A 21,688-nucleotide genomic window follows, 5' to 3' on the forward strand; every position below is an offset into this window, starting at 1 on the left:
AATAGCAGCACTGTAAAAAAAATATATATAGAGAGAGAGAGAGAGAGAGAGAAAAATCTCCAGAGTTAACTTTCGGAGAACTGCAGCTAAACGAAGGGTGTTTGAGTTTGCAAAGTCTCCATGAACTTAACCACTGTAAATGCTAAAAGAGCAACATTTCTGCTGCGTTTTCTGACTTGGCCTGCAGTGCACTAAAAAACAGCACAAACTGATGCCAAACCTCTTTTACTGATTTGCTTTTTAGATTCTTTGATGTAAAATAGTGAAGAAATTCTGTTACAGAGCCAGTTCTTTGTTGATTCACATGGGACAAAGTTTCTAGTTTATCTAGATAAATCATTACATTGTATTCCTAAAATATTTTATATTTTTGGGCAGAACTGGAAAAAAAACAACAACCTAGAAAGTTAAAATATCATCAGCTCCACGTGCAGAGATCATGCTTCCCATGCAGTCAGTCAGCCTCAGAGTATACATAATTAAATATTTGCTCCTGCTGAGACACAGACTCATATAATGTGAAGGCTGCTCAGACATTCAGACAGGCGAAGGGGAAAAGTCACTGGCCTTGCTTGCACTGTGACTGTCAGGATTTATACATTATTTGCTGTTTTTTTTTTTGGTGACTTATGTTTTTAATGCTCTGGATGGAATTTAGAAAATGTGACTGGAGATTTTAAAAACTGAAAAAAATTCAATACCCTGCTGATTATTTTGTTTATACATGTATTCTTTGTTCAAACAAAGGGTTTGATTGCTATTTCTTGTGCACCTTTTTAAAAGCTTTGCTTGATTAAGTCGTAAATGCTTAAGACAAACACAAATGATCAGGAACATAAAAAATGTTCAGCTCATTTTGATGAGCTGAGTCTAAAAGTAGCTTTTCTGTGCCATTTTGATTTTTTTCTTTTCTTTTTTTGTGAGTCACATGTTAAAAACACTTCTGCCTTATATGAACTGTGACATGTCACAGGGTGAACGATATACTTTGCCAGTGCAACTTGAGGGTTTCAAGTTGAGTAAATTTGTTGTTATAAAATAATTATTATTGGTGTGATACAAAATGTTATCTACAAAATCACTTTGAATGCAAACACTGTGTTGCAAAACAAATAACTCCTGCTGATGTAGAGCTCACATTTTTGAAATATGACGGCTCAACAATCTCATTATGTTGTAAATTGGTGAAGAGTGAAGAGATCTGGGCTGTAAGTGTTTCTTCTGTGTAGCAGCACAATGCTGATGTAAAATACTGCGGCTTTATGATTCTTTTAAAATCAATGTGATCTTCTTTTACATCGAGGATCTGTTGTAATTTACATTTAAATTATTTAATATATATTTATGGAAAAGCTTTTGATATTTACACAGAATAAACATCAGCGACCATGCGGTGGTAAATATTAAAACATATATTGTGTACATACCTTTAAAATGCTGCATAATAATCAATATCCGCTTACTTATTTTTCTATTTGCTTCCAGTGAAACAAAGGCCACCATGAATCTGTTCGGCAGAGACGCCATGACCACAAAGAAGGAGAAGGAGAAAGAAATTCAGTATGAGGAGCCTCCAGATGGAGGCTGGGGCTGGATGGTGGTGCTCCATTGTTTCCTGGTATGACGAACTCACCAAGCTTCTTTTTTTTTTTTTTTTGTATTTTTGTTTTATATTTTTTATGTCACAATTCGTCACTAAAATCCCAGATGCTTCCAAAATGTCTGTAATTACTTTAAGACATCTAATGTTTCCATCTAAACCAACATCATTGATAAATAGCTCAACATGAATATTTGACCACATTGTATTTGTTTTTTTTTTCACCTCATATCGTCTATTGCGATGCTACGCCTGATGCTACTTGTTCTTCTTGTGTTTGCTCTATTTTTTTTGTATAATTAGTTCTTAATGTCATATGAAAATTATTCTGTATAAAATCTTTTGCTATATAAATACATATTAAAGTAAGTATCTTTCTTTTCAACGTGGATTGCATTAAGGAAGTTTCGCTAGAATCTACCTCCGTTTTAATTACAGCTGTGATTTAGAGGAACTATGTGCCTAGTATTCATTTTAATACATTTATATATATTGGTATTTGTATGTACGTGCAGGTAAATGTTCTTGTGATGGGCACCCTCAAAAGCTTTGGGATCTTCTTTGTGGCATTCCAAGATGAGTTTGGAGGTTCGGCAGAGAGCATCAGCTGGATCGGTTCCATCATGTCTAGTTTACGTCTGTCTGGAGGTGGGAGTGACAACGATATTTGTCTGTTTGCTTATTTCCTCTGATTAGTAACACAAATCTTTCTATGCACATGTTCATACATACGCAACTGAAAGGGGTTAAAATATGCCCAAAGAACCAACTCCATCTAAAATCTTGTGCTGCAGCTCCCATTGCCTCGGTGGCCTGCGCCAAGCTGGGACCGCGGGTGACCTCCATCTCTGGGGCAGTGCTAGTTAGTGGAGGCTTCATCATAAGCATCTTTGCCAACAGTGTAGTTTACCTCTACATCAGCATGGGAGTGATAGTCGGTGAGTTCAGGTGAAAATAAATGGTGTTGGTGGCTACTTCTTTTTACTTTTCAGACTTCAGTGTTCTAACAATGAAAAAGAGATTAATCCCATTAATGTATTTTTTTCTCCTGTCAGGAATGGGCTTTGCACTACTATACCAGTCATTTTCAGTAATCACAGCGCTGTACTTCAGAAAACGGCTGGCAACCGCGTACGCGATTGGTCGATCTGGAATGGGTTTGACCTTTGCCCTGGCCCCGTTCACCCAGCTGCTCTTGGACCAGTACGCTTGGCAAGGTAGGATAGGAAGGAAAACTCTTTGGATGAGCTCTTGTGTGTCAGTGAATCTTATGCCGTGGGTCGTGTTTGTCATCCATAGGTGCAATGCTGATTCTCGGCGGCCTCATGCTGAACCTGGTGGCTTCTGGGATGCTTTTGAGACCCATTAATGTGAAGCCACCTGTAACAAACTCTACGTCTTCGCCTATGCAAAAGAGCCCTTCTATTTCCCTTAAGAGCTCTGCAGAGAAGGAATACCCTAAAAACTGCTTGAGCAGCTCTTCTGCTCTGTCCAATGGTGTCTCCAAATCTGATTCTCTCCAGTCCTCTCCTACGCCTCACAGGGACACTGAAAACTTAAAAGAACAATCCATTCATGGACAAGAGAACCAGTCATTGAACCCTGAATTGACTAGACTGGTCCTCAATAATAGAAATGGCCATGAGCCCCCACATGACTTAGGTCAGTGTAAGGCTGCAAGTCCAGACAGCCCAGCGGAGATGAATGGTGCCATGAATGGCTCCACCACTGTTGGAGTTCCCTTACACGCCGGTGCGCCGACTGGAATGGCTGATGTTAAACCTAAATTATTGGACTTCACCTTGTTGAAGGACCCTTTCTTTTGCATCTACACTTGGTCCTTGGTGTTCAGTCAACTGGCCTACTTCATCCCGTACTTCCACCTGTCTGCCAGGGCCAGGAACCTGGGGATCGATGCTATGGACGCTTCTTTCATCATCTCTGTAGCAGGTGAGGCTAAGCATTAGTCAATTAACTTAATAGTCATTCACTTCTGAAAATCGTAACAAAAGTTTTGTTATTTGAATAAGAGAACTTATTTACCTTTATTTTTTTTTAAATGCAACTTTCAGCGTACGTGAATCTTTATTTAGCATAGGAATTGTGCCAAACAAATATTTCCAGCACTTTCAAAAATCATTTTCTGCTCTGTGTGTTAATTTGATACTGCTGTAAAGGCCTGTAAAAGAAAGGGACTTAATAACCTGTGAGTTCAGAGAAAATTCTCTTACACAGATAAAGACGGCTTTTGCATTGACTTTTGTTAACGGGTCCGACATCAGAAAATCATTGGTGCTCAGTGATGACTGCATGAAAACAGCTGCTGCTAGAGAGAACCTTGCTCAGATTGTTAAACAGCATGACTGCTGGAACAGTATTTGATCATGTTTGGTGAATGACAACACCACTGATCCTTTTAGTTTAATTAGGGGGGTATTAAAGAAATCCTTGAATCTCCCATGGCAACTATTTAGGGTGCCTAAACACTTGCTCCCATAAAGTTAGTCCTCAGAGTTGCAGCCACCAGCTGAGCTTCCACCTCACAGAACACCTGTCCTCCCCCTCCACCTGCCCACGCACAGCTCCTGCAGACTAGCAGCAGCAGCAATTAACAAACGACACGGGGAACTGTGTGTCATATAAACTACTTCTCAGTCCAACTTTCCTAAGAACGGTTGTAAACGGTATATTGGAAAGCACTGTTGGGATAACATGCTGAAAAAGGAGTGTTGGAAAGAATAGGAGCTTCTTAAAGAGACAAAGTTCAATTTCAAGGCATTAAATTGTGAAGCCAAATTTCTTATGTCATGTTTAATACAACACTGAAGGTAACATAGTTACTTGATCTTGCTATAAAATGGCACTATGTACCTGGAAAATGCGTAATAGTGCCCCTTTAGGTAAGAAGTATAGATGCAGAGTAAATGTAAATCCCTGAATAAGAACCATATGTTTGAAACATTCAGGCTTGTTTTGCTTCATAGAGGCCAGAATGGATTTATTCTGAGTGGCCATTAATTAACTTAAGTGAACATATCAGGAGTTTTGTCCCTAATTTAAAACTAAGTGGAGGGTGGGTGGTTGAGCAATATCAGAATCAAACATCTTCCTCCACCAAAGAACAGAACTGAGATTAGATCTTTGGACTTAGCTAATGTAAAGTCCTGAACTTGAGCCACCAGATGATGTAAGAACCGGAAACAAGAGGGTCCTTGAAAAAAACCACCAATACAGATAAATTGGCTCATTCATGCCAAATAAAAAAACTATCAGTTTTTACTGGAAACATCTTTTTGCATTTAAACTGTGAACGTAATGTTACTCAACAGGTAAAAAAAAAAATAAAAATGAAATTATGTGTTTAGTTTAGTTTTATTCTTCCTTAGGGACACAAATACAGGACACTTGTACTTTTTACAGGAGTTTAAATTTGAAAAATGTGTTTGCCGCCCTTATAAGTGTATGTTTATTTTATTGTTTTGAGCAGGTTTCTGGTTAGTCTTTAACATACAATAAAATACATAACTAGTAGGTTTTATAGATCATTAATGCTTTTAGGAAACGTAGAGCCACAGATCTGACAGGATCCGCTTCTGACAGGCGTCAGCCTGCATGTCTTCGTATTTTGCAGATCTCGTGATTTTTTTTTTTTTTTGCAGGGACTGTGAAGCAGGCGGTCCATCTCTTTTTTTCCAGTCTGGATCTTCTAAGTGATGCAAAAGAAGTGCTCAGTCAACTTTTAGGCATTAATTATTTGTGAGCTACTCAGACTCTGCAGTCTTATGTAATGAATGCGCTTACATAAAAGCTGAACTTTGGTCCACTGGCCAGGACGGGTGGGTTTAGCAGTATACGATCGACGAGGCCCCTCCATATGACCAGAAAACGGTATTAACATTTGACCGCCAACCACATGGACATGTAATTCTGTTAGTGCCTTGTCAGGCACTGTGAATAATTGAAATGTCTGACTGTTGCTCATTTAAGCACTTATGTTTTAAAATGTAATCACTGACAGTTGTCTGAAAGCTTTCAGATACAGTATTAACTGAGCCGAGGTGCCTTTCAGAGAAGCAGTTCAGTACTCTCTTATTTAAGTTCTCTCTTTTAATAGGATCCACGTTTTGTTTTCAGTCAAATCTTAGGCCACAAATCGATTAAGAGTTGGGGGGCAAACAAGAACTAAATGTACATAATTTTGTTGCATGGAAAGTTGAGAAAACTTTGAGGAAACTAAAGAAAAAAATGCTGCATATCTTTATCAGTTATTGTTGTGAAAAAGCGTAAGCCAGCAGAAAAAGGAAACTTTTATGAATGTAATGTAATTTTATTTATGTAGCACATTTTCAGCAAGAAGGCGATACAAAGTGCTTTACAGGAATTAAAAAGAAATACAAACAAAATAACAAACCCAAGGAAAGAGCAAAAAAAGAAAGAGAAAAATAATCCAATGTTGACCTAAAGTATGTAAACTAGGAGCTCCTGTTCAGGGTTGATAATTATCCTCTGGTCTAATTCCATTTCTGGGTTGGAAGAACAGGAGTCTAAAAAGTAGTCTCGATCCAAACGGGTCCTCTGGGCTTCTGGTCTTTGCATCTAAATAGTGAGAACTCTACAGTTTCTGGAAAAAATAACCTAAAGAGTGACTAACCTAATTCCATTTCTGGGTTAAAAGTGAGTAGTTACAGTTGCTAAATAACTGATGATAATCTAAAGATAAGTAGCTAAATCTAAGTTGGTTCTAAGTCCTTTTCTGGGTTAAAAGTGAGTAGTCACAGTTTCTAACAAGTAGTAGTATAAAAAATAACCAAGTAGTGACTGTTCTTGTATTTCTGGATTCCAAGTTCATTGTAATTTTAATTGCTTTTCTGGGCTGTAGCAGCATGAGTCTCTGCATAAAAGTTATGTAGGAAGTATAATCTTGATCTAAATCGTGCATACTCCACAATTTCTGATATTACTGATAATCTGAAATAATCCTTTTCTGGGTTAAGCAGTGAGTACTCCACAGTTTCTAACAAAATAAAATAAAAAAGGAGGAAAAGACACATTAGGGCAGATGGCAACAGTCAGGCAAAGCAAAGGGCAAAACAAAGACATGAGTGAAGGCAGTGACATCACAGGCCCATGAAACCGCGTTGCTCAGCCTCCCGGCAGAAGTCCGATAAAGGTGTTGTTATCAAGGCCTTGGGAGCGCTCAGCTCCACAGCTGCATGGATAACAGGAGGGGGCGAGGTGGGAAGGAGCGTTAAGTTTACAAATCTTCAAGGAGATTGGAAATATGCAGCCCTTCCAAGGCAACATGTGGGGAGCCAATTCAGATAGATTGTCTTAGGTAGGGTAGATTATACATTTCAATCTTCCCTTAAGTCTCTCATCTCAGATCCCAATTATCCAAATAAGTTTGGTCATTCCACTGAACTGAAACTAGCAACTTCTCCAAGATCGATTCCATCCGGTTAGTGAGTTTTAGAGTCCTTGTCTTTGTCCACACCAACAGTCCGAGTGTTGGCTAGTTCGGCCAAGTCTGTCACAAATTTGTCGATAATCCAGGAATCCACAAGCTCCAAACAGCAGAAATCCTGTTATCATGAATAAATCCAAGGTGAAGCCCGTCGAGTGTGTCCCTGCAGGACAAGAGGTCTCTCCTGTGCCCAGACTTCTCGTCGAGAAAATTTGATCAATTGCATTGAGAGATTGATTGACCAGATCCATAATTTGTAGATTTGGATGATGTGCAAAGAAAGGCTCCAAAAAATATAGAAAAAGACGGGACAAAAACAGAGCAAGCAGAGCAGGCATGGGCAGGGAGGGAGCAGAGGAAAAAGGCGTCCGCCTTCACCCAGAGCAAGAGAGAAAAAAAAGAATATAGGAATCAACATACTGCACAGCACTTAGGGGTTAAGGTAAGGATTGGGGTCATGCAGCTCTGTTGTAGAAAATTCCTCAAGAAATGCTAAAATTAACTAAGAAGGACTGTAAACCTTGCTACAATACATTTGTGAAAAGATTTGTGCCCCTTGAAGTTTTTTTTTTTTTCCCCACATTTCAGCCACAAGTTGAACATAACTGAAAATAGAACATAGCCGAGCTTCATTTTTCTGCTGCAGACGAAATTTTGCTTGCAAGGAACAACGTTTAACTTTGTCTCATCTGACCGAGGCACCTTGTTCCACATGTCTACTGTATTTATTTCATAGCTTGTGGTAAACGTCAAACTGAACCTCTTATGGTTTTCTTTCAACAACTACATTTTTCTTGATACTCTTCCATAAACACCAAATGTGTGGAAAACACAGACGTAGTTGTTCTGTCCGTAGATTCTCCTACCTGAGTAGAGCGTCACTGTCGCTCCTCTAGAGTTACCACGGGCCTCTTAGCTACTTTTCTGATTAATGCTCTCTTTGCTCCGACTGTCACTTTAGGCGAGGAGTTTGCAGCCTTTACCAACCAAAGAGCCATTTCTGCCCTCAGTCCAGCGAAACCAACTTGTTTTGAGCCACAAATGTTGCATAACATTTTCAGAAATATGATATTGCACTTTTACTTTTAGGTTTCAAAATAAAGAAATATTTATTTATTAAAATAAATAAATATATTTATTTAAACATGTATTTATTTTCTACTGGATGTTGATGTTTGTGGGAACATAATGCAAACAAAAGTACTTAGTTTCCAACATAAAGTCAAATAAAATACTGTCTCTTCTACTTTTAGTGCCATTTTGTTGTGGAAATTCAATGCGGGAAGTTTTCAGCGAAAAAATCTACTACTAAAATCTGAATTTGTTATTGTAACTATATTAAAAAAAAAAAACAATGGCTCTGCACGTTTTTACCCATTGTGGAAGGTCCAAAAACCCATGCTTTCAGGGGTCGACCAAATTGGCGTATAATCCTCTGTGTCGTGCCACAGAGGATTATACGCCAAAACATGGATTAAACAATTTCTCAAAGAGTTTGGCCACTGATGCCTTCACAGAACCACTGGATTTATACTGGTTTTAAATTATACTCTGGTGAGCTCTATTTATTTACAAGACAACTTCTGATGTAAATTGATTGCACTGGTTACACTATTTAGGGGTCTAAATATAAACACACTTTGTGACCCTTTATTAGTAATGGAGGGAAATGATATTTTTATCTTCTACTTCCTGGTTATGTGCTACTCTGCATTGATCTATTTCATAAAACGCGTAAGGATCCTGGTTGAAATCAAAAATAGTATGAAGGGTGTGAAGACTTTTCCAGTGATTGAGTTTTCTTCAATGCTCCTTGGGTTTACACTGCTAAGCTTTGTTCCAGCGCGCAGCAGGACAGATGGATTCTTTTTACTCTTGCTCTTGCTCCGTAATAAAAGAGGAAAAAGAAGACCGGGTGCCACGCACACCACAAAGCTGCAAACCCCCAGAACTCGCTGTTCTTCTTATTCAAGCTCAGCGCTGTCATCGACTTGGCCAGGGGAATGAGAGGCCGCTGTCATCTGGGTCAGTGTGCTCGTCACCCCTCCGAAACTGGAACCGACTGGAGTCGCTAGGCAACGACTAACAGAGTAAAGTTGTTGGCGTGGTTACAAGAGGAGGTCCCGGTTTTGTCTGAGTCCAGTTCTGAAGTGGGCGACACTTTGCTGAGGGGTTTTGATGAGGCTGTGCTTGCAAAAAAAAAGGCAAGTAAAGCCAGCAGTGGTTTCAGAGTAGCTGGGAAAACCAACATGCCTTTTATAACCCTTCGATTTAGTCTTTTGACAAAATGTCACAGTTTAAAGAAACCTGATTGGCATTTCTTCTTGCCCGTCAGCCCTTAATAGAATGGAAGTTGTTTGTCAGGGTCAGGCAGTTAATCCAGCGTTGCACCAACCCTAACAATTTCTTTACTTGCTGATACAGTGGAGGCTAACGGATAAAACCAACGTCCCCAATGCACTTGGCTTGAGGTGCTGCTACTTGGAGAGGCCAAATTTAAACAGTTTTGTGATGAGTTTGAACAGGAACAGCTGCAGGGCTAAACCAACCTGCTGAGGCTAAAACACACAAACAAAGGCACATCTCGTCAGTGTCCAAGCAGTGGACGCACCAGGACATTTCTCGGATCACAAGAGGAGGACACATAAACATTGCACAGCTGCCTCATGTCGTCTTCTTTAACCCCGATGGAGACAGAGCGTTTTGGATCCTGTTAGGTAAAGAGTGCAGAGGCGTTCTTTCAAAGTCTGAGAAACTGAAGACATCAAAAGACCCAGTGCACTGACACCGCTGAGTTTCCACAAAGGGTATCAGGAGTTACTCTAATATGCAGAGGACCAGCTTGTTTCATTGATCAGAGGCTCAGCACTGCTTGCTTGTAGCTATTCCTGCAACGGTCAATATACCACTGCAGATTCCGCATTGCCGATCACATTCCAGTTGACCTCCGCAGAGAAAAAGTCCATAATCTGCCTCGTCATCGTACTCAGGCACAGTCAGCAATCATTCAAATCAGATGGTGTGAATAATTGTTATTGTAGGTTATTTCTAAATGTGTCTTTTTTTTTTTTTGCATTCTTTGATCAATGAAACCTTCCACACCCACTTAGATTAAATTTCACTTTTATTCACACAAGTTTCTCATCTTTGCTTCTGCTCCAGGTATCACAGAGACGATCGCCCAGTTGGCCTCAGGTTGGGTGACAGACAGGAACCTGTTTCATAAATATCACTTCCACAAAGCCTACCTGATCCTCTGTGGCTTGGTCAACATGCTCTCCCCTCTGGCCACCTCCTACATACTGCTGATGGTGTATGCGGTCTTCTTCGCGATCTTCTGCGGGGGTTACATGGCTCTGTTGCTGCCTGTCCTGGTAAGGAAAACCAAGGATTTTTGTTGTTGGGGGCAGCGGGATCTCGAGGTTTGGGAAATGAGACTCATAAACAGTCTCTATATTTTTAAGCCATTTGTGAAAGTGAAATCTTTTACGCATCTGTCTCATTATATTAGTTTCCACTTCTGCTACCTTCATAGTATCAGTGTTGCCCATCCATTGAGTTCACATCAAGTGCATTGTTTGGATTGCGAGATGCTCACTACATAATTGAATAACGGCTGGAAAAATCATTGGAAATGTTTCTGCAACGGTCGTTATGGGCGGTCCAACTGAATGAGTCATTGGTTATTGTGTAGATTTTATTACATCGTTCCAACAGTCTGAAAACTTATTGTTGTCTGATTTTTGGGGGGTATTTGCATGCCATTGAATCAGCTTTACAAGCTGAGACTCGCCACTGACGTATAACAGCCTAAATTACTGGAACTCTTACATGTATTTGTTAGGTAGCAGGCCTTTTTTCATCCTCCCATAAGTTTTTCTTTGCTCAAAATATAAAACAACCTGTAAAGAAAAGGACTGAGGAAGTGGTGAGAGGAAGTTGAAGAAACCCTATAGGGTCGTTTTGGTGATTACCGACGATATAAACAGCTGTATGGGAAGCACAATATACATCAGAACAGTGAGATGCTTCCTAATAACAAACCCTGGTTCACTAGTGAACTAAAGGAACTGCTAAACAAGAAAAATAAGCCTTTAGGGAGGGACATAGGGAGTGGCTGAGTGTTGTGGACTCTAACCTGTGATCTGTTAGTTGAAAAAAAACAAAAAACAAAAAAAACATGTAACGATAAAAGGTTTAACATTCATTAGTCCACAGTCAACTCCGATATTATTGATTTATATGAAATGTCAGTTTCACAAAACTCAGACACTATGGGAATGTGAAAATGTAACTTTTTTAAACTGTCCAAGTAGCATGTAGGCACAAGTAAGTGGGGGAAGCTTTAGTTCAAATGTAATTATGTCAAGTGATATGTGTGCTTTTCTGCTTTGCAGGTTGATCTTGTTGGGTCGGAGAAACTCAATAACTCCATGGGTTTCTCCATGTTCTTTGTTGGCCTGGGTTGCCTCACTGGGCCTCCACTGGCAGGTGAGCAGACCACTTCTTGGAAATTCATCAAGAGTTATGCATGTGCTGACCCACTTTTTCCAAATGTACACAAACACATTTATGAGTTCTGCATGTGCACTGGATGGCTGCCATGGCTATACATTTCTGAAGTAATTCATTACACAGAGGGCCGCAGAGATGTTTGTGCATGTTCCAGGGTTTCGTAAGAGCTAAAGGTGGAAAGTACATGTGTGTGTATGTGTGTGTGTGGTGAAAGGGACGGGAGGCATGAAGGCATAAGTGTGATGCTTGACAGGTTGATAGGCTTCCTGTCTCATATTTTTTCTGTGCCCTGAATTCCTTGCCGTCTCTCAAAGTGTGTATGTAAACACTATGGAGTAAAAAAAAAAACTGAAGCAGGCCACAGAAAAAAAATGTACAGTAAAAGTACAACTCTGTACATACTAGAAATGTTCAATTGGCTTCGCAGAAAAACACATGGTAGGTTACGGGGTCAAACCCCCAGAATAACAGCGCCGTTCTTATAGGGAACTCCAGTCACTTTATTTAACTGACTGCATCTTTCCTTTTGTAGTCTTGGAGAGCTGTTTCTAATCTGGGATCAGGTTTTTGTTACAGTATTTTAGTTACAGCAGGTCAGAGTCCATTCAAACCATGTCTTCTCCAGGTCAGCTGAAAAAGATAACAGCAATGCAGGTCATCTGTCTGACATCTGATCTGCTGATACCTTCTGTAAATGGCCAAAAAAAAACAACATAAGGGATATGTCTGCTTGTGAGGAAAAAAAACTCATAGTCTCACTTCTTGTTTTCATGCTTCTAGGAAAATACACCCCAGCGCCCTTTGCCCTAATTGGTAACACTTGGCACAAGTTAAAGTCAGGGGGCCCTTCCACATACTGACTTGTCAATGGTGTTCTGCAAATCTACCAATGAAGCTTGAAGATTGCATCAGTTGAAACACGATGAATGGCCCCTTTAGGGTGGTACAGAAATATCTTGAGGATCTGTTTACCGTCCTCTCCATTTGAGTGAGAAACGTTATTTAAAAAAAAAAAAAGGGCCAGCTTTCCTATTGGCTGCAGGGTGCAGCAAGTGCTGTCAGACCAGTTTTAATTTAATCTCATGCAATTTTTGATCTTTCGGTCAAGTCTTTGACATATGAGGTTTGTTGAACGTTTGAACCAGTCACAGTGCTGCACTGGTTTCCTCAGGGAACGTGATTTATTTACCATGTTCAAGCTAGAAGGCAGAGTCATTAAATAAATGAAAGAACATAACACAGTTTTAGTAAATAAATTTAAAAACTCATCAAAAGTATGATTTAAGGTTTCATTATAGTCGGTGATATATTAACAGTTTTTATTTTTTGTTCATTGTGATCATTGTAGTTATGGAAACCCCAAATTTGGAAATGTGGATGGTCTGAAAAGTATGTGCATGTGCTCAGTAAATGTGGTCAGTTTTTGGCCGGGCCTCCTTTTGCATCAGTTGCTAAATCAACGCAAGATCTGCTGGGTGTTCAGGAAGCTTTAACATCTGCCTTCATCTTGTCTCCATTGTTGGATCCAACGTCTCTTATTTTCACTGGTTCCACTGGTTCTCTGTGGATTTTGGGTCACATACGTTTGGTAGTCAGTGAAGCACAGCGGTAACGGTCATTGAAGCAGGCATTGGTACGTTTGGCAGTGTGGGTAGGACCCAAGTCTTACAGGAGGTTTTTAATTTTTTTGCAAGATGAAACCAGCATTCCCATGTAGCTTATCAGCAGAAGGAATCTTAGCATGCTTGTCATGTTCCTGGTAGATGGCTGCTGTGATTTTAGACGTGATTCACCACGACGACAACATCAGCAGATGAAATGGCTTCCCAAATCATCTCTTAACTGTAGGAATTCAACAATGGACCTCAAACAAGTTAGATCTTGTGCCGAGTCTTGCGGACTCTCGGACCATGATTTCCGTAACAAAGGAGGAATGTTCTTTCATTTGAATTTAGGACTTTGGGCCATGACGCAACAATCCAGTAATTTTTCTCCTCAGTCCAGGTACAACATTTCTGACGTTGCTGATTTACAAAGGAATGTGACGGTTGTAGCCCGTGTCCTGGAAACGTTCAGCGCAGAGGTTGTGGCAGGACCAACTCCGTTCAGTCAGCATCATGAATGGGCTTTGATACACAATCCTCTTAAGGCTTGTGTAGCACCCTCTGCTCAACTTTCCATCAGCATACTTTGATACAACAGTCTTTAAAAAGCAGCTTTTGTAGCAGTAAACCTTCCTGGCTTACTGTCCCTTTGGAGGTAATCAGTGACCGTCTACCAGACAGTGGTAAACAGTCATTCTTTATGATTGTGATGATAAGATTTCATTGTCAAATACTTTTTATGAACCTTGTGAAGAATTTATATATCATAAAAACTGAATTTAGTTTTTTTTTTTTATTGGTTGTAAGCCAAAAATAAATAAAAAGAGGCAACTAAAAATGTGAAACGCAGTGAATTGAATTGGAGAAAACGTAAACTGTTCAATAATAAAATATTAAAATGTTATACAGCTGGATGGAAATGGAGAAAAGAGATGACACGTTCAAGCTTTTTTAAAATAGTGCAGTACTTTGAGTTCTTCATGACACTCTTGAGAAATAAATTGCTTCAGCTCCTTTTCTTTTCCTAGTTAACACAGATATATCCAAAGCTGCAAGTTTTAGGAAACATGGTTGAACTTTGTCACATGATTTTTTTCTTTTTTTTTTTACTTCAGAAATCTTAATTCGGATTAGGGCGTGATGTAACGTGTCGAAGCGGGACTTGCTTGTTTCTGTGCTTAGTGAAAAAAAACCATCCAACTTTAAAAGTCATAAATCTAAATTCAGCAGAGTCGACTTTTCCTGACTTGAAACTTTGAATAAATTTGACTGAAATGAAGCATTAGCCACCACACTCCTTCTTCTTGGCCGTGCGGCTCCTTGCAGATGAGAGATACAGTCAGTCTGGGCAATCACTGAACACAATTGTTCTAAAAAATATACATCACATAAAAGTGCTTTGGGAATTATGTGCACCAAATTGTTTACACTGTTATAAAATAAACAGCAGCTGCAGTAAAAACAAACAAAATGAACAGGTTGGACCGTTTTATTCTGTATGCAACCTGTAGAATTTGAATATGTCAAGAGATTACCAAAACCTTATAGACCAAATTGTTTCTCAACGTCAGAAAACTAGGTGTGGGGTGAAGGTCTGCGTCTGCCATTAGGACAATGACCCGAAGCACACATTTGACTGATCAGAGAGAGACATTCTACCCTTTTGGTGACCTGGAACATTTAGAAAAGGTTTTCAGACATGATGAATTTAAAATGGGTCTCCGGCTATGTTAACCTAGTTTAAGACTAGATGGACTCTATCAGATAAGTGGGAGAAATTACCTTTGGCCAGAAGATATTTTTAAAAGTTGTCACTGTTGCCTAAAGTGATATGTTTGTTGCATCCTTTGTATTTATGTAATCAAGTAAAATACTTGAGAAAAACATTATCTGAACAAACTGTTTGGCGTTGCAAACTTCAAAACTCTCAAGATATTATTTCTTTAAAAGCAACTGATGACAAATCTAACATCTTCTGCCGTCTTTGAGACTTTTACAGAAAGTCTTTGTGATTGTCCGTAGTTTCCTGCACAGATTAATGATCAAATTGAAAATTATTTGTTTATTTAAGGATCCCCATTAGTCTTTACCACAGGACAGACTATTTTTCCTGAGGTTCACGCCATAAAAAATACAATAAAATTATACTTTTACAAACTTTACAAAAGTTGGGCGTCTGGCTGGGCTGCTTTAAAACATTAATACAGTGAACCCCCTGGATTTGAGGAGGCTTAACCCACTGAAATCCACAAATACTTGAGACCCCTTTTAGGAGCCCTTACAGCTGCCTGTTTTAACAGTTCAAACACCAAATAGTCGATGATGTGCATCTTAATGCACAGAGGAACTTGTCTTAGCACTACTACTAACATCCACGGCCTTCTTCGTCTCCGCTCTTGGGTGATACAGCTAATCAAAGGCAAGATTTGGTTTGCTGGTTTGCAAACGCCAGCCAATAGCATGTCAAGTAGCATTTTGCTTATGTATTTCAGCCTCAAAAGCTGCATATTTTTCCCCGAATATTTTCAATACAACAACTCATGGTGAACTTTTCAGATTATCTGTTACGTTCCACAGACAAATCTGTGAATAATGAAATGTGAATATGGGGAGGTCCACCGTGCTACTTCCAGCCAGACAAAAAGTCGGTGAAATTAAAAGATAACTTTAAACATAAATCTGCCAGGGGTGTGACAATATTTTTAACTTAATTGTTAGTAAATAGTTTAAAAAAATTTCCAATAAAGTGAGAAAATATAAAGTACCTAAAAAAAAAATGCTTCTAACTTCCACAAAAGGTTTTAGTTCAAGTCATTTTAAAAAGTGGGAAGCCATTCTGACTGGAGGAAAGATACCGGTGAATCAAAACCACTCTGTTATAGTCTTCACAGACTAAAGATCATGTTGTTTCTGTTTTCATAGGGTTCCTGTATGACTACACACAGACGTACGACTGCTCTTTCTACCTGGCGGGCCTCTGCTACCTGCTCTCATCCCTCTCCTTGTTCATGGAGCCGCTCGCTCAGCGCTGGAAAGCCAAGAAGAAACTTTCTCAAAGCCAGAGAGCAGAAAGCAACTGTAAGATTAACGGCTGCTTCACCCCTGACCAGAATGGTGCTGTGTAACAATGAAACCTGGAAGTTGGACTAAGGTGGCCCACATAGAAAGGACACTCTCACCTGAAGCTGGGACCTGGACCATGACTTTCGGCAAAAAGAGCGATACCAGCATTACAGTGACACAAGAACGTACAACGCTCTGGATATGTGATTATGCAGAACTGATAAAAAGCCAAATTTCTTGTGTTCTGCAAAACAGTTTTACTATCAGAAGCACAAACATCCCAGCTGGAGGTAATCGAGCACACAAAGGAGCGATGTACTCCACCACCCAATGCAACAACTAAACTGAACAATGCAGAGCGAGGAACCAAGCTCCCAATCCCGCCTCTGTGACATTATCAATCGAAGCACATATCCATGTGCTGCATCTGATGTATTGAGTAGCATTTATCTGTATGTGTAAAACGTTTTCTCACTGATATGCACTTTGGGCCAAGTTGTGACTATGCTGCATGATTTCAAACTGCCAGGGAGCCAAAATACTCAGCAAACCCCCCCGCCGCGCCCCGCCGCTGTAGCCTGCTGCTGTGTCCCAGTGAGTTATGTCACGTATGAAGCCAAAAAAGCACATTGGAAGATACAATCCGTGAGATTATTGTAGGCACGTGCCAACATTTAACTTTAAGCACAGTTCATGAGCATGTACGTGTAAGCTAATGATCATCCAGACATCTTATCGTTTTCACCTTTCCTGCCTCTTTTCAGTCGGTTTGAACCCGTTCACCCCAGCTTCTTCCCCTCCACCGGATCAATATTTAGGAAAGCAGTATATGTGTTTCATCACTTTCAAACAGCGGGGTAGCCGGACGGTCGACTCTTTTGCACAACTCTCGCTTTATGCTTTCGTATAAAGTAACCCCCCACGAACCCTTCACATGTCTATCAGCTGCTCATAGACTCACTTTCATCTCCTAAATTTAAACTGGCATAAAGCCCGTCTCAGCACATTAAGGTCAGCAAAACCTCACACCTAAACTGGCTTTGATCCCCCTAGTAGTTACTAAACTAGTTTAACAGACAGTTGTGTAAGAAATACAGCTGTCACTGCTTATGCAATACTGAGAGCGCATTCACACTGCAGTCAGAATCTAATTCCCTGTAATCATTCACCGTTTCGACTGCCAGCTCCTGTAAATGATAATTCTGACCTTTGAGTCTTTTTGCACGGAAGCAATGTTAACTACTTCAGCGCAGTCATCTGTCGTTGCTCACAGTAATATATTTCAGTAAAAACAAAACTATCCTATAAATTAAAAAAAAAAAAAAAAAGTTGTACTCTACAGTGCCTTGCAAAGTTATTAGTAGTGCTCAAACTTTTTTTTCTCTTTTTTTGTCACATAGCGACCACAAGCGTCAATTTGTTTTATAGGAATTTGATGTGACAAAACGGCACAAAGAAGACCGTGAGTGTGAAGTGGACGAATACAGAGACGCAATATGTTTTTTTTTTTTTGTTTGGACAAAATAGAAATATGAGAAGTGTGCCTTGAATTTGAATTCAGAGCCTCTGGAAGAGTTGAAATTTGATTTTGAAGTCTTGGGTTTGTCTCTGCCAACTTTGCAACTAAACAGAGACAGACGTTTTTGCACGTTCTGCTTTTCAAAATAACTCGCGCTCAGACAGATTGGATGGAGACCGTCTCTGAGCATCGGTTTTCAAGTCTTGCCACAAATTCAAAATTTTAATTTAGATCTTCGCCATCCTAACACCTGTAGAGGCTTTAATCCAAAGCATTTCACTGTTTATGCTGGTAGCTCCTGCTGGTAGGTGAATCTCAGCTCCTGGAGTTTTACCTCCATCCATCTCCTCATTAGCTCTAACCAGCTTCCCTGTCCTGCAAGAAGAAAAGGCATCCCCACAGTATGACGCTGCCATCGCCGTGTTTAATGGCAGGCAGAAATGTTTTCTGCCTCAAACGTCGTTTTGTTTGTAGTTCAAAAAGTTACCGGAGCTCCATGAGTGTTTTGCCCTCCACAGTGGCAGTTAATAACTGAATAATTAATAGCTAAAGTTGACAAGGAGCTGAACAGTTTTGTTTGATTTAAAAGCAATAAAAATGCTTATTTCAGCAGGGCTTCAGCACACATTCTCTTTCAGCTTTTTTTTTCATGAATATGTTCAGTTCGTGGAAAAACTTTAAAAACTATAAAACTTTGATATTCCTTTTGTTCCAAGACCATAAGAGAGAAATAAATTCACGGTTCTTTTACCAAAACGCAAACCAGGTTTTTACTGTAAGCTTAAAATTTGAGCTGGCCTGGAGGTTTTGCAGCTCTAGATCAGTTTGTTTTATGAGAAGTTAGAACAAAAAAGGGCTTTTTGGATCATAAAGGTTCCCGGATCCTGGTTGTGTAATGTCAGTAGATGTGCAGCTTTGCCACACCCATGGATGTTCACTAATGTTCCCAAACAAACCTCAGAGAATAGCTCCGCTTATCAACCCTTGCTAGGCGACTTTTGAAGGGAATTGACAGCATTGGCTGTTACTTAGGGGCATCAAATTAAAAGGGGATGAAAACGTATGCATTAAAAGCTTATAATAATTTTACTTTGAAAAAAAGTTTTAAAACTATGTATTCGTTTTCTTCCACTTCACAATTATGCACCACTTGGTGTTCTTTGTCACATAAACTCCCATTGAAACTCACTGGTGGTGTGGTTGTAGCATGGCCAAATGTAAACACTTTGAGCTGGTGAGAACAGTTTTTCAAAGCCCTGTGTTTAAAGTTTCAGTGCCTGCAAGCGCACGCAGAAGAGAGAATGTTTCATTTAGAAAAAGCCTCAGCTGTCGCCTTTTAAATGCTACAACTATCGACTACCGTCTTCGTTTTGTTGGCTGCCAACTAAATTTTTGACTTTTTGCCGACGCACACCTGGCTGATCTATGCAACTACACGCTCATTTGCTTTCATTTGAATCAAGGCGCACGCGTTTATTTGCTGCAAATCCACCGGCTCTTTGGAGAAGACATCTGCTTATGTTTTTCTGCAAATTGTGGTCACAGTTGACTTTGGTGGTGGTGGAGCTAAATTAGTTTTCTACTCAGCTGTCTGTGATTATTTGTTACTTTGTCAGCTTTTTCTATGAATCTGTGACCAACTGATTATGCGATGTTGCCCAGTTAGTCTAACATGGATATATATTTAATTTTTTTTCAGACTGTTGCCCAAACGTTCTGGTGCAAAGTGTCGTTGCGCTTAAACATGAGGCTGTCGGTTCTTGATTTTTTTTAAATGTGTATATATATATATATATATATACACACACATTTAAAAAAAATATGTTTTTGTGTGTTTTCAGTGGGTTCTTTTTTTTTCACCATTTGCCTTACAGGGTAATGTGTCTTTTACCAACTTTCCTGTGATGTCAGCCAAAGATCACATTAGAAAACCTACTTACGACTTGAAACTTATAACTGGGTGGAAAATAAAATGCTTTGGACTCTGACTATCATTTAAACTGGTCTCCTCACCCTGAATTGAAAATCAGCTGGTGTGTTTTCTCATGCTGCCCTCTTGTGGACTAAGACGGCTCCTGCTCCAAGAATGTTATCTCAATTAGCACCAAATTATTCCCCCTCAACTCACTTTCACAATACTGAGCGAGGCTCTTTGTATTGTTTCCATGACGAGTCATGCACTAAAGCTCTTTTGGCTCACGAGTTGCATTCACTCACAGCCGCTATGTCTTTGTGATTTGGGGCCACTAAGGTTTTTGTACCATTGAAGTAAAAAAAAAAAAAAAAAAAAAGAAGCTTATAAAAAAATATGTGATGCTTTAAAAGTATGTATATGGTACTCGGTCTTAGACATCTGGTCCTAAGGTGGCATTTACCAAGACAACATACGAGTATGTTTTGTTTATTTTTTTAACCTTTTTTTGTTTTTGTCAGTGAACGCATCACTGTTTGACGCTCTGGTTCCTGGATTTGTCTGGCAAATGAGCTTAACCAATCATAGGCATTCTGTTCCGAGGTTTAGATTTCATTTTTAAAAACTTGTATCGGTGCCCAACTTGGATGTAATAAAAATGATTTCCGACTCGACCTATTATTGTGTGATTTACACAACTCAGACGTCAGGCAGGAGAAACAATCACAAGTCGTACAGCAAATTGAGCAGACAGTACTTTATTGGGGAAAAAAAATGGACAAATAACTTATTTCAGTGTGTTTATCTTCAGGTCTTTTTTACAGTGATTTTCTGAAAATTCCATTTAAAAATATCCAATATTACCGTTTCATTTGGTTAGTTTTAATATTAATCAGCAAACAGACGCAACTAAAGAAATACGAACACAAACAAAGTAAAATTAATAAATACATTTTCATTATACACAGATATTTTCAGTGTCTATTGCTGGTGATTATCACTAAGAGCTAATTAAAACTCAAATTTATGTTTCCCTCAATATTAGGATATTGTCTAAGGCCAATAAAAATGATTTTGTGACTTCAATCCCAGACTCCTTAACGAGTCTCGTTTTACAGTCCTCTCTGTCATCCATGTTGCTTTTGCCTATTTTTCTACCACATTTTTTCCTTCCACTCAACTTTCCTTATTTTACTAGCATACAGTCCTCTATTAGCATCTTTGGAAAAGAGCTTTGATGTCATGCCTTTTTAGTGGGAGGTGTTAATGACGACTCCTTATGGTTGTTGCGGCAATCAAATTTCCATATATAAATATTTTTTTATGGAAATTTTAGCTTTTCGATCTGTCTGTGTAGTGGCTATACATACTGTACTATATCTTTATGAATGGAACTGAAACAGAAAAATAAATGTGCGTTTTGTTACCTGTGTAAAGGCGACTCAGTGAATGAACCCGGGAGGTCGGCCCAGTGTCTTGGAAACAGAACTGCAGTCCCGTCGACGTCTGTTGAGAAAGCAAAAACGCTTTAATTAGAAAAGTTAGGCAAGATAAAATCAGCAATAAGTTTCATGGATGATATCACTGCCTACGACTGGGGCTAACATAACATGTTCCCTTTTATCAGTGATTCACTTGTTCTGCCTTGTGTCATGAATGTGCATCAGATGTGTTTAAATCTATATTGTTCAATACCTTTCCTCCATCGGTATTTGTATTGCCAAATTGCTGTTGTAAAGATGAGTCACATTTTTACAGTTCATGCAATCTGATTATTGACAGCAAAGCCTTCCTAGTCAATATAAATAACTGATGTTTACCAATTGGTGGTTAAACAGGGCTTTTTTTATGTTTTAGTAAGTTAGATTTAAGTCTTTTTAAAGCCATTTTAAGTGAAAATAATTTCAATACAAGAACGACTTTAAGTAAAATTACTGAAGTTACAACATTTACCGCTCTTAGTAAATTGAATTTAATCTTATCAGTTTTTGACTTAAGTCTCTTTGCCCGG

The 21,688-nt window shown here is 39.2% G+C and overlaps 1 protein-coding gene across 1 annotated transcript; it reads left to right on the forward strand.

Annotated features, from left to right (window-relative positions):
• The first annotated feature begins 1,485 nt into the window (after positions 1-1,485).
• On the forward strand, positions 1,486-20,351 carry slc16a4 (solute carrier family 16 member 4). Its single transcript, XM_008413275.2, has 8 exons — positions 1,486-1,618; positions 2,116-2,248; positions 2,395-2,538; positions 2,656-2,817; positions 2,900-3,550; positions 10,227-10,438; positions 11,462-11,555; positions 16,106-20,351. Exons 1-8 carry the CDS (start codon positions 1,502-1,504, stop codon positions 16,306-16,308), a joined length of 1,716 nt encoding a protein of 571 aa, XP_008411497.1. The 5' UTR covers positions 1,486-1,501; the 3' UTR covers positions 16,309-20,351.
• Positions 20,352-21,688: the final 1,337 nt, after the last annotated feature.

The sequence above is a fragment of the Poecilia reticulata genome, linkage group LG7 (assembly GCF_000633615.1).
Source record: "Poecilia reticulata strain Guanapo linkage group LG7, Guppy_female_1.0+MT, whole genome shotgun sequence".
Lineage (NCBI taxonomy): Eukaryota > Metazoa > Chordata > Actinopteri > Cyprinodontiformes > Poeciliidae > Poecilia > Poecilia reticulata.